The sequence below is a fragment of the Rhipicephalus microplus genome, chromosome 10, assembly GCF_043290135.1.
Source record: "Rhipicephalus microplus isolate Deutch F79 chromosome 10, USDA_Rmic, whole genome shotgun sequence".
In the NCBI taxonomy this organism is placed as follows: Eukaryota; Metazoa; Arthropoda; class Arachnida; order Ixodida; family Ixodidae; genus Rhipicephalus; species Rhipicephalus microplus.
The window spans coordinates 9059348-9073558 of record NC_134709.1 but is presented as its reverse complement, the minus strand read 5'-3'; the positions used below and the strand labels follow the sequence as shown (position 1 = coordinate 9073558).

The 14211-nt window shown below is 46.3% G+C and overlaps 1 protein-coding gene across 3 annotated transcripts in view; it reads right to left on the bottom strand.

The window, feature by feature from the left end:
* The window catches only part of rictor (rapamycin-insensitive companion of Tor), a 114355-nt gene that overhangs the window by 16559 nt on the left and 83585 nt on the right, over window positions 1-14211 (bottom strand). For all 3 annotated transcript variants that reach the window (XM_075874996.1, XM_037431659.2, XM_075874997.1), the window contains 2 exons: window positions 12245-12383; window positions 1227-1365 (listed from right to left, as the gene is read on the bottom strand). In XM_075874996.1, coding sequence (XP_075731111.1) covers window positions 1227-1365; window positions 12245-12383 — 278 coding nt within the window. The remainder of the gene's footprint in view (window positions 1-1226; window positions 1366-12244; window positions 12384-14211) is intronic.

Genomic DNA, 14211 nt, shown 5'->3' with positions numbered 1-14211 from the left:
AAGAGCATCAAAGCAACCACACACTTAAACAACATGAAAATAAATTTACAAGCATGCAGGTAACTATGACTGGGCTATCAACACCAGACTTAAGGGGGCAGACTGCTCTTTGGGACCAAAAAGTGACAAAAAAATTCATTTTTTAAAATTGACATATTTGGTTTCTGCAAGAATTTTTCTATCTCTCTGCAAATTTTCACGCACCAGGAAGTAGTAATTTTTTTGTAATGTCATTTTAACTGTCCAGATTCTTGGTGCTGTTAACATGCAGAACCTGCAAAAAAAATGGGGAACCGACTTTGAGGCTTCTTTATAATTTGCCAGCACCTTTGTCTAAAGCTTTACTACCAATTTATGAGCGCCTTCATGAGGATTGCAAAACATGCACATCATGATTGTTGCTTTTTGAAGAAACTGTGTGTTTTCAGTTTTTTCCATTTTTCTCAAAAAGTAAATTTGTGACTATTCAATTTTGAGGCCTCAATATCTCTGCAGCTAGGGCAGGTACAACAATAATTCTCTTTGCAGTGGAAACCTGTATGTGTGGAGAATGCAAGTATGGGAGCAGAATTTAGAGCACATGCCTTTTTAATTAATTACTCATCAAAATTGTAACACAATTCCAACTGCTTTTGAAAATGTATAGCTCATTTTGCTGTGAAATAACCAATAAAGGCCTAAAAACAAAAACGTCTTCCATACTTTCACTCTATAGTCATTAGTCTATGTTGGCATATCCTAAATATCACTTTTAATTAAGCACTTTTTTTCTATGATGGCCTTAAACAATAGGGGGTGAACTTAAGTTATCTCAGGAACAAAGTGAGTTACAGGAAAACTAATTAAATATTTGAAATCAACAGAAAAAACAGCATAACCCTGTGCAGTTTTATCAAGATCACTGAAGAAATAAACAAAAAATGTCTAAGACCAGTCTGCCCCCTTAAGTGTGAACAAGTCAAGTAACACGTTTCTTTGTTTCTAATTTTACCTACAAGAGTAAGTTATGTTTAAACTACATACAGTACACATCTCTTGAACTGCTTGTTCAGAACAAGCTGTGCCAGTATATTACACCCTCAAATCATTATAGTACATAATGTTGTTAATGGTTGCATTCTTGACTGGCTTTTCCATACACACATCCTTGTTCAGGCACTCACAGTACCATCACCATTCTGCCTTCTCGAGCTGTTACAAAATTTGCAAACATACGAAGTACCCACCTTTTCAAGACTAAGGTCAAAGAACAGTTCCTGAAGCAAGGTACGGGCTCCTAGCCTATAGCGATACCGTGACATCAGCAGACAGACCTCAGAGTAAAGGCACACATCCTGAAAGGCGCTTGGGTACTTCTGCTTAAGGCTGAAATCAAGCAATTAGAACATATCCATGCATGTCCGACACAAGAAACATGTGAAACCACAACACAACCACGGCTGCTCGATAAAAAACAAGGTGCGGTCTTTTGCGTGCTGCCGAAGCGGCGGAACAAACCTAATTCACCTCGCGCCTGCTCTGGCGCCATCACTCCTCTCAGGAGAAACGCTTTCATACACATCACTATGTGGGACAGAAGGCCGTAAATAACACGTTTCGTAGTTGAACATCACAGGTTCGATTCTGAATCGATATTAGGAATACTTATTACACCACATATGTGAACAGTTCGCCCTAGGAGGGCCAATCATTCAAAGAGTACAGGCCTCAATACTCTCCTTGAATGCTGCCCGTTAGACTCACCTGAAATGAAAAGGGTCGCTCATTCCATTCATAGGGAGGCAATCGCCAGGAAGATTCCAAGGGCTGACGTATCGGCTCACCGAAACGCACCGCGAAAGCACGCACAATTTAAATGTAGCTTCTTTTAGTGCACAACAACACCAGTTTTGGTCCGAAGACCGAGTTGAAAACCAAAAGTTTACGACACAAACAGAATACATATTCTCAGTAAAGACATCACACAAACTTGCACACTCGGCAGGTACCAATTACAACTCATAAAATCACTTGGAAGGTATTTAAAACAATGGGAACAAGCTTGCCGCGCTACAAGTGCAATCTCACGCATTATAAACTTCGCAAGAACACTTAGCAGCCCCAAGTATTCCCAACACGCGTGTACTCCACAATTCTTTGAACATGTCTCGAATATTTCTCTTCAAGGAAACACTGAAACGAACTTCAGCACTCCTCGTCGTCCTGGCGACACTCTTCAACAAAGTACTCCAGCGGCATGATAACTCAATTCTTCAACATTGACTGACTGTACTACACGACTCACTCAAACTGCTTGTACATCACAACTTCTTGACCGCGTTTACCACTCGTCCTACCCTCCGACATCTCTAGTTTGGATCCTTCCCGGTTTCGCGAACATTCGTAGTAATTTTACTGCACGTAGCACGTACCAGTGCGGCAGCCAGGGGAAAGAGTTTCGTTTAGCCGGTCTGTCTGCGAATACGGTCACCCCCCAAAAGAGGCCCCGCTTCGATGTCTCAATTTCTCCTCATCTGTGCTGGTAGGCTGTCGCCTGTGTAGGGTACCCATGGCACCCATGGCACACGCCATGGGTGCTTTTTATGGTTGTTTGCTTGTTTTCGTGCGCGCGCCCGTAAAGGGAACATTTGGCAAGGTTACTTGAAGCTGTCGTCTGGAGGAAGCGGCACACGTCTGCCTGAGCGCGCGTTTGTGACAAAAACAAGTGATTTGTTACGAATAATAAGCATCCCGATACACTTTTTGGCATTGTAGACCGCAGAAGAATACATTGTGCTTCAATGTAGCGACTTTTTTCTCATTCGAGCTGCTTAGCGCCACACAAAATGCTGCACGGCATCACACCACTAGAAAACCGCCTGGCACAAACGCTGGTACCAAATAATCATACTCGAGCACAGAAAACATGCGGCGCATTGCCCCCCCCCCCCCCCCCCACTCCCCACACGTTCCGACACAAAAAAAATCACGAGAAAGCACTCGTAAAAGCACACCGACATGCAAAAATCTTCCTGCAACCACATTGAAACGCGAAGTGTCATCCGCTTTTATGGGTGGAGTGTCAGAACCCTCACCAAAAAAGCAGCCGAAACTGTCAACTCTGCCCAGACGCACTCGCCCATTGACGGCGACACTACGCAAAAGGCTGCACCTTGTTCTTTATTCAGCGGCCGTGACACAACACAAAGTGAGACCTCGTGGTTTGCATATGCACACTTTCTTTCACTTTTAACATTCTCAGCTTCAAGTTACTTGTGTAGCTTACTGCAACTTCAGGCATGATTAGTCACAGATGCTATGGTATCCGCTGGCATTTGCAAAAAGGCAAAATATATAATAAGCTTCAAGAATGAAATATTGGGGATTTACATGACAAAATTAGAATCTTGCTACAGCATTACAATCAAAATTAGAATAACGAGGCACAACAAAGTTGACGACTCTGCAACAATTTTGACCTCCTGGGGTCCTTATGAGCATTTAGGTCAAACCATATATGTCCACTTTTGCATTATGCGTCTACCAAATGCAGACACTGTGGCTAGGAATGAAACATTAGCAACAACACACTCGAGAGAGTAAACTCAGCTGTCACTTAGCCGCATACCACCCGAAGGCCAGAATTGTAATTGCATTTTGGCACTGCTCATGAGATGTCTTCCCATTTTTGATGCTACTCTTGTTGATTTTATTTGATTCCTGTTCACTATCATCATCATCACAACCTGACTACGCCCACTGCAGGGCAAAGGCCTCTCCCATGATCCTCCAATCAACCCGGTCTTGTGCTTTCTGCTGCCACGTTACACCTGTGACCTCATCAACCCACATAACTTTCTGTCTCCCCTTCATATATTTGCTTTCGCTGGGAATCCAGTCAGTTACCTTAAATGACTAGCGGTTATCCTGCCAACGTGCTACGTGCCCAGCCTTTGTCCGTTTCTTTTTCTTGATTTCAACTATGATATCCTTTAACCCCGGTTCGTTTCCTAACCCACTCTGCTCTCTTCTTGCCTTTTAAGGTCACACCTTTTTTTTTTCCTTTCCATCACTTGCTGCACTGTCCTCAATTTAAGCTGAACCCTCTTTGTAAGCCTCCAGGTTTCTGCTCTGTATGTATCAGCAAGATGCAGCTGTTATATACCTTCCCCTTGAGGGTTAGTGATAGATTACCATTAATGATCTGAGAATGCTTGCCGAATGTGATCCACCCGATCCTTATTACTATTCTAGTTATTTCACTCACATGGTTCGGCTCCGCGGTCACCACCTGTCCTAAATAGACATATTCCTTTACAACTTCCAGCATCTCTCCAACATCTCTCCACCAATCGCAAAGCGCTGTTTTCTGCCGAGACTCATGCACACTACTTTAGCTTTGTGTATCTTAATTTCAGACCTACTCTTATGCTTTCTGTGTCCAGTTCAGTAATCACGAGCTGTAATTCATCCTCTGTGTTACTCATCAAGGCAATGTCATCGGTGAATTGCAGGTTACCAAGATACTCTCCATTAACTTTTATCCCCAGCTCTTCCCAATTTAGGGCCCTGAAAACCTCCCGTAAACACGCAGTGGAGAGATCGTGTCTCCCTGCCTTACGCCCTTCTTTATTGGGATTCTGTCCCTTTTTTTTTTTTTTATGGAGAACCAGGGTGGCTGTGGATTCGCCATAATTTCTTCCAGTACCGTATAAACGCGTGTAAGGGCCACACTTTTTTTTCAGGAAATGAGGGCCAATTTTCAGGGTGCGGCCCATACACGGGACTTTTTTTTTTAAGTGAACTAAAAACAATGTACCAGTTAGCGAACGAAGAGCGTTTATTGCAGTATGCCGCATGTGTGCTTAATCGTTGTCACTCGACGAGTCCTCTGACTCGGAGTCCGAGATGCTGTGTTGCGAAGCACCATCATTCCACAAACAGTCATCTTCGGTGCCATCCAGGCTGTTGGATATCCCAGTGACCTTAAAGCTTCGGGACACAATGTCCGTCGACACCGAGCTCCACGCCGACAATACCCAACCGAGAACAGTAACAAGCGGTGCCCTCTTCAGCCGTCCGGTCGGCGTGTGCTCATGGTTGCCGGTTGCCATCCATTCCGTGTAGAGTCTTCGGAATTCAACTTTGAACGGTCGATTCACGCTCACATCCAATGGTTGCAACATTCCTGTGAGGCCGCCTGGAATCACGGCCATGTCTGTGCCGACACGGCGCAGCTGCTCCTTCACCTTATCGGTAAGGTGGCCGCGGAAACTGCCCAACACTAAAAGTGAATGTTTGGCCAACAAAGCTCTCGGTCTGTTCTGCCAAACACTTTTTACCCAATCAAGCACTAAATCATCGTTCATCCATCCCTTCTCGTGGGCTCTAACCATGATGCCTTTGGGGAAAACTTCGTTGGGAATTCTTTTCCTTTTCAAAACAACTTACGGGGGTAGCTTCCGCCCGTCCGCGGTCACACAAAGCATCACGGTGCAGCGTTGGCGCTCAGCACCGGTGGTCTGCACGGCGACACTCTTCTTGCCTTTTACTTCGACTGTGTAGTTCTCGGGAGAATCAAACCACACAGGAGTTTGATCAGCGTTCGCTATTTGGGACAACAGATATTTGTGCTGATGGCGCAGGCCGATGACATGCTTGTGAAAACTAAGCACCTTATCGGTATAGTCTTCTGGCAGCCGCTGGCACAGCGTGGTCCTTCGCTGAAAGGAGAGTCCCTTCCTTTTTCAGAAACCTTCGCACCCAGCCAGCACTAGCCTCGAAATCCCAGGCCGGTATATTTTTCGCACGTGCCAAGGCTAGTGCCTTCATGCGCAGCATGTCCTTAGTGAGCGCAAAACCATCGTTCCGCACCTCAGTCACGTAGCGGAGCAACTCCTCTTCCAAATCAGGATACTTGCACTGTTTTCCTCGGAAAGCGCGCATTTTGATGTTGGTGTTCTGCAAGGCTTTCTTCTGAGCGCACCAACGTCGAACACACTTCTCGTCAACGTCGAATTTTCTGCCGGCGGCCCGTTTCTCGTGCTCGAGAGCAAACTCGATCACCTTCAACTTATAGCCAGCTGTATAGCTATTCAGCTGCTTGCCCATCGTGCCAAAACGTAAACGTCCCGCAGAAAACTAGCTAGAGTCCCAGAGTCACTCAACGGTGCGCAAATCTCCAGCACATGGCAGGCTGAACAGCACAACAACCGAACAATGCACAAATACCAAAGTTGGTGATGCTAATGCCGATATGGATAGCACGTTTGTATAGAAGTGTCAGAAGTTAAAGATAAAATCCCGCTTTAACCTTTAGTTGGCGGGAACACTACTGAAAAAACTTAAAAATTTTAGCCAACTTCATGAACATATTAGCATGAAGAAAACCAACAAATTATTCTAATGACGTAATATATGCTGATGATAAGTGCGTTCACTAACGCCATCTACTGACAATGCCTAGTAGCTCACACACGCGCGCGCATTTTGAATAAGTATGGGTCAAGGAAAGTGTGGATGCGGCCCTTACACGCAACTTTTTTTTTAATATGTGCTTCTTAAAAACGGGATGCGGCCCTTACACGGGTGCGGCCCTTACATGCGTGTATACGGTATGTTTAAGTAGGGTTCATCGATGCCCTGATTCCATAGTGCCTGTATCAGTGCTAATGTCTCGACTGAGTCAAATGCCTATTCTGTTCACTATATGGTAACACAACTGACACTCAATGAGCCACTATAGTGGTTCCCAAAAGTGGACCTCAGGAGATCCATGAAGCCATTTTTAAGAGGTCTGCAAAAAAACAAAAAGTTTCTGGGAGGCTTATGATGGCCCAGGACAGTGGCCCCATTTGATCTTTTACATACTTCATCATATAACAATTTTGAATTGTGGTGGAGCTGACTTGTGGTGCTTTTGCTGCAGCTTTCTACATGAGCAAGCGAGAATACTTTTTCTAGACTTGCAGACCGCTCAAATTATTGAAAAGCTGTTGAGACCGAACTCTTGTAGTGGTTTAGTTTTACTATTCTTTGCCATGGAGAAACAAACGACTCTTACACCCCCCACCCCCTCCTTTTTTTTTCTCTCACTGCTAGGGTTCTTTCATCACTTCCCCTGGTCCAAAAAAGGTCTCCGAAATGGTGCACAGCCCTGATTGCACTGCACTCAGAACCACTGAACCACAAGTTCCTCTGGAAGGCACTAGGTATGGTTAGTCATTCATGATCACCCTGCAAGTCACAGCAGATATAGCGTCAAACATGACAACATTTCACTATGCTGATGAATCAATTAAGTAAGCTCTGGTGGTGACAGAAGTGGCATTGTGATCAGAAGCGATAAATAACAAAGCGGGATTTTACTAGCAATGCTGAATCTTAAGTAAATGTGTGCTGTATACAACTAGCATTCACACAGTTGTGCACATCGTCCACAACACATTACACAGTTATGGCACATACCGTAATTACTCGAATCTAACGCGCACCTTTTTTCCGATTAAGCGAGTTCATAAATTGCATGCGCCTTAGAATCGAGTACGAAAAAAAAAACTGAATACGGTCATTCTATTGCCATCGGCATATCCAAAATGGCTGCCCCCTACGTGCGTCGGCATGGCGCGTCGGCCATTTCTGCCTATATGTTTCCCATGTGCGGCACTTCGTACGTGTGCTGAGGAGTTCGTCATCTTGTAGTGCATTATCGTCGACGGTATGGAAGGACCGACTCCAAAAACTCGAGTGCACCACGATGCCGCTTTTTAAAGAAAAGTCATCGCGTGTGTAGAAATGGACGGAAATGGGCCGCGTTGCGGTCGTTCGGAGTTCCCGAAACGTGCGTACGGGACTGGCGGAAACAAAAGCAGAAGGTTGTCGACAGCAAAGCTTTACACAAAGGCATCAGTGGACCACAGCAGGGTCGGTTTCCGCAAATTGAAGAGCTGCTCGGCGAGTATGTGCGTGAGCAGCGAGCGGCACAGCGGCCCGTGACGACAGAACTGCTCCAAGTGCGGGCTATGCAGTTAGCCTTAGAATAGAAAAAGGGCTAATGCGGAGCCAGTTTAAAGCGAGCAGGTGCTGGCTAACTAACTTTATGAAGAGGAAAAGCTTTTCCCTCCGAAGGCGAACGGGCATATGCGAAAAGTTTCGAGAGGAGTACGATGAAAAGCTTCACAGTTTTCAGAGGTTCGTTCTAAACTTGCGGCACAACAACGGCTATCTGCTTGGGCAAATCGGGAATGCTGATCAGACGCCTCTTTACTTGGACATGCCTAGCACCACAACCGTCGAGAAGAAGGCGGCGAAGCAAGTTCGCGTGCTGACAACGGTCCACGGTAAAACTGCAGTGACGGCAATGCTTTGTTACACGTCAGATGGGCACAAGCTTCCCCCGTACCTCATATTTAAATGGAAGACACTCCCGAAAGGAGTCGTTTTTTCGAGTGGTGTGATCGTGCGGGCCAACGAGAAAAATGGGTGCGCGTTGCAATCGATGTCTTACCTTTTTTTTTTTTTTTTTTAGACGTCGAAACCGGGTGCGCGTTACAATCGAGGGCGCGGTAGAATCGAGTAAATACGGTAGTCATGCACACAACTTGTGCAGGAGCTGTTTCTGCTTTGGTTCAGAAAAACAAAGAACGAGCTTTACACAAGAAAATACAGTCATCTCCTGGCAAACATCTTTTTTTTTAAATCAATAGTTTTCCCACAATAAAGGTTGATCGATATGGTGGGCAATAAACGAACAGCATGATATTGCTACGTAGCTGACATATCAGCAATCAGAAGACGACAATGAAGAAGTGGGATGGTCTGTCCGCTGTTCGTGCTGTCCTCCATCTTAGTCGATGCTATACGCATCAGTCTCAATATAGATTCTAAATAGACATGCCTCGTGTCATAGTTACATAATATATTTATGGTGGAGGTGCTGGGTACTTCCCTGTTTTCATCACAAAGCTCCGCAATGGCCGTATCATGATAGGTCCAGCCATGTCACAAGTTGAACAACCATCTTCTTCGCCACCTGCCCCTTCGGTGACTTCTACCTACATCGTTCTACCTTCTGCTCGTGATCCCAGTGTATTTTCTAGTCAAGATGGCGTTGACGTCGCCAAATGGATCATCCGTTACGAACGAGTCAGCGCAAGCTATAGGTGGGACCAGACACTTGTGCTAGCCAATGTGCTTTTCTACCTCGGTGGCCCACCGCGGGTGTGGTTCGAGACGTTTGAAGCGGAGATTACAAGCAGGGACTCCTTCAAAGAGAAGATCCCCGACCTTTTTGCCAACATCGTTGGACGGCAGAGTGCTGCTCGGAATCAACTGGCGGCTCGTGCACAGGCGTCGACGGAGTCGTACGTTGAGTACATTCACGTTGTCATCGCCCTATGCCGCCAGATTGACGAACTCATGCGTGAGTCTGAGAAGGTGGCCCATGTGCTGAAAGGCATAGCCTACGACGCCTTTAATCTTCTAGCATATAACAATGTTGTCGACGTCGAAGTCATCATTAAAGAGTGCCGCCTGCCGCCGAGCTCGATTTCTCCAAGTGCCACTTTGGTCTTTGTGACATTACCGTGTTGGGCCACCTTGTTGATGCTGCCGGCATACAACGAGATCCAGTGAAAGCGCGGCCTGTAACGAACTTCCCAGTTCCACACTCTGTCCATGATGTTCGCAGTTTCGTGGGCCTCTGCTCCTACTTTTGCTGGTTCGTGAAAAAGAAGAGGAAATGGACATGGGCCGGGCATGTAGCGCGTAGACAGGATAACCGCTGGTCATTAAGGGTAACTAACTGGATTCCCAGAGAAGGGAAGCGGGTTAGGGGGAGACAGAAGGTTAGGTGGGCAGATTAGATTAAGAAGTTTGCGGGTATAAATTGGCAGCAGCAAGCACAGGACCGGGTTAACTGGCGGAACATGGGAGAGACCTTTGTCCTGCAGTGGACGTAGTCAGGCTGATGATGATGATGATGATGAAAAACTTTGCAGCACTCGCACGACCACCCAACGACCTTCTCAAACAACACATCCCATTTTGTTGGGGCCCTCTTCAAGCTGACACCTTCTCTCAGCTAATCACCGCCCTAACGACACCTCCTATTCTTGCTCATTTCGACCCCGATGCTCCTACAGAAGTGCGCACAGGCGCGAGTGGTCACGGCATTGGTGCAGTTTTGGCGCAAATTCAGCAAAAAAATGGCCGTGTAATTACGTATGCAAATTGACTCCTTCCAAAGTCTGAACGCAATTACTCTAGAACAGAACGGAAATGTCTCGCTTTTGTGTGGGCGGCTTCGAAACTTCCCCTTACTTGTATGGCCGCCATTTCCATGTCATCACAGATCATTGCGCGCTGTGTTGGCTTTCTTCTCTAAAGGACCCCACTGGACAACTTGGCCGTTGGGCGTTACACCTACAGAAATATTCCTACTCGGTTGCTTACAAGCATGGACATCTCCATCTGGATGCCGATTGCTTATTCCGCTACCCTGTTGATCAGCCCGACGAATCAATCAATCAGCCTACCCCAGCGTCATGTCAATGTCTCAGTCTTCAGATTGGTGATGAACAACGTCATGATGCTTTCCTGCGACAACTCATTCACAGTCTCGAATCTGCTTTGAACGATGCTTCGCTTCGCATGTACGCCCTCCTGCATGGCACGCTGTACCGTCGTAGCCTTCAGCCAGATGGCCCTGAGCTCCTTCTTGTCGTGCCGAAACATCTGCGTTCAACTGTACTCCATGAGCTCTACGATGAACCAACTGCTGGCCATCTGGGTGTATCTTGGACGTACGACTGGGTTCGTCGCCGCTTCTTCTTGCGCGGTTTCACCAGGTCCCTTCGCCATTACATGTCCTCCTGCGGTAGATGCCAACGTAGAAAGCGAGCTACTGCGTCCCCGGCTGGTCTTCTTCAACCGTTCTCCATCCCGACCGAACCTTTCTTCCATGTTGGTATCGATCTTCTCAGTCCTTTTCTCGAGTCCAAATCGCACCCTCACGGACATGCTCACGATGCATGTGTCCTCCGGCCACCATGACTGGGACCTGGCACTACCTCACGTGACCTTCGCATACAATGCTTTGCACCACGACACCACTGGTTATTCACCCTTTTATTTGCTCTATGACCATGATGCAACGTTACCACTCGACACCCAACTTCTGACCACTACAACACCATCAAACAAATATGCACGCAACTCTATTGCTCGTGCCGACCACGCACATCAGATCGCCCGCTCTAGACTTCCGGCTTCCAAGCCACTCAGAAAGCCATCTACGACAGCCGGCATGTCAATGTTCGCTGCACACCCGGTTCTCTCTTTCTCTTGTGATGCCCAGTTTGTCGAGTTGGCTTATCAGAAAAATTGTTCTCTCGGTACATGGGTCCTTACCATATCGTCCGCCAGGTAACCGACGTCACCTATGAGATCATTCCTGCATCTGAGACCACCCTGCCTGCAACCATACCCATTGATGTCATGCACGTCAGCAGGCTAAATCCCTACCTCCTGCCTCCTGAAGACCGTAATTATTGAGCACTGAGACGGTGCTTTTACCGCCAGAGGGTAAAACTACATAGCTGACATATCAGCGATCAAAGGCGACAATGAAGAAGCAGGTAGGTCTGTCCGCTGTTCGGGCTGTCCTCCATCTTAATCGATGCTATACGCATCAGTCTCAATATAGATTCTAAATAGACACGCCCTGTGTCATTTTTGCGTAACAATATAAATACCATTTGAAAATATGCATGTGTTCAACACTTTATTGCTGCTCAATTTTTAAGAAACACCATGTCTCAGGCCCGTAGTAGAGGGGGGTGGGGGGGAGGGTCTAGGGCCTTTTACCCCTCTTGCAAAATTTGAATGGAGGTGTGTGTTATACCGAGGACATTGATATAAAAAATAGGTGTTCTTCAAGGCCTTCAACAGTTGGGTGCCCCCCTCATGAAAAAATTCCTGGCCACGAGCATGCTGTGCCTACATATTAGCCGCCTAGAAAAACTATTTACACATTTGTGAGCACTGTGAGACAGGATAGCTCCATAAGAGTTTGTGTTTTAAATAAGGTTGGCCATGATTATTGTTTTGAACAGATGGCCATTCAAGCTCCAGACAACACTACGAACAGTGACTTGTAACAAGTAGACAAATTCTTTGTATTAATTGAGACAACATAACACTAGCGTTTTATTCGAGAGGGCCTGTTAAAATCTTAAATATTTCCAGATCAGAAACAAACACTTACGTCAGTAGGGCCTGTTCGGATCCCTTCATGATGACTGAGCTGTTGAGGTTTGCTATGTACTTGAGCATCTCTCGCCTCACAGAAATCGGGTCATAGTCCATTTCAACTGCCGACCGGTCACCCGACTTCCGGTTCCTCCCTGCATTTTGCGACACATAAGATGCTATTGTACTTGTACTAATAGGTAAACAAACAAACTCCATGCAACAGGTAGTTCCTATTAGGAATTTTTCGAACCGGTGTGATGCATATTTCAGTGAAGAAACCCAAACTACTACGTGTTATAAGGAAAGAATTCAAAGTTTCAAAAGACAGTACAGAGCAGCGTTACTAGATTCCGTCAGTTGTCAAACCGTGCCTGGCAGCGGCGCGAAAATGCGACTCTCTGCCATCTCCTCTTGTGAAATGGCGCTGCCGCCACGATCAGCCCAGTTGGCTACGGAAGCTTCGCAAGGCAGCAGCGTGCCACCGATCGAATGTCGCTTCTCTTTATCTCACTCTCTTTCATTGCACTGCTGTCCTTAGCACCAAGTATTCAAGGAATAGCCTTTTGACATTGTGTACTCTCTATAAAACAGCTAATGGGTGAATAAATTGGACACAGAAATTTCCTGCGAGGTATACTGTTTTATGTACGGATATAACGGGCCGGTTAGATAAAAATACAAAAGTGCGTTTGGCAATATTCACAAAAGACGTGCTTTATTGTTTGCTACAACTACCTTGTGACTGTTTTCTAGTCGATAATTCATATCTCTCGCGTAAAAATGCATCTGCATCACAATGAAAAAATTCACCACTTCGCACGTGAATGAGAACATATGGCCTCCACAGCCAAAAAGAGGGAGGCAGCATCCTTCTAGATCATCTAAAACCTTCCAGAATATGTTTCCGCAAAGGTTCAAGTCATCCAGGGAATCTCACACACCTATTTTTTAGCAGTCTTCATAAAGGCCAGCATTTTGTAGGTGGGGTGGTTTTATGAAACTTGCTTGAAACTCCTGTACTCAATTAAGTAACTGTTGCAGCCAACTACTAGAATGTCAATGCTTATGTCTGCTATGCATAGATCACATGCTGTGCCCTTTGTGACTGGCCGCACAGCTGGAAGCTGCGCTTCTTTGAGGGCTTTGACAAATATTTCGGGCAATTGGGAAAGATACGTGGTACCGCGTCTTCTTTTAGCGTCCACTTATCACGTGATATGGTGACCACTTCACCATTGAGGTAGTGGATGAAATCTTCAACGAGGTCTTCTGGCTGGAAGTGCAGGTCACACACGACACAAGAGCTGGTAAGCTCTTTGTCGAGCCTTGGAATGGCACGCTGCCACTTGCGAAGATGTGAAGCAGTCTTTGGCAGCCTGAGACTGAGCCTCAGCCTGAACTGAGTCGTAGCCACCCCTGCAGCCGGTCACAAAACACAGAGGCATATTTCCTCCTAACGCATGTGGCACTATCCTGGCGCATAGTTAGCTAACTAATATGAACAAAAAAAGCGTGCGCTTCGGCGCCTCTGCCCATTGCCGCTGCCATAATTGTCAGCACCGCTCTCCCTCGGGCTGACAGCGCTGCATGCGCCGCTCCATGGTGGTGACGGAAAAGAGTCAGGCGCCGCGGCGGAGTTTGAAAAATGAAAGTATCTAGTAACGTTGATACAGAGCGCGCTACAACACATTCCTTCAACCCCACACTGATTGATTGATTGGTTGATTAATTGGTTGGTTGACTGATTGATTCATTCATTTATTGGTTTAACATCACAAAACCACTATATGGTTACCAGAGACGCCACAGTGGAGGGCTCCAGAAATTTGGATCACCTGGGGTTTTTTTAACGTGCACCCAAATCTGAGCACACGGGCCTACAGCCTTTTTTCACCTCCATCGAAAATGCAGCCATCACAGCCGGGATTCAATCCCGTGACCTAGGGATCAGCAGCCGAAGACCTAGGCCCCTAGACCACT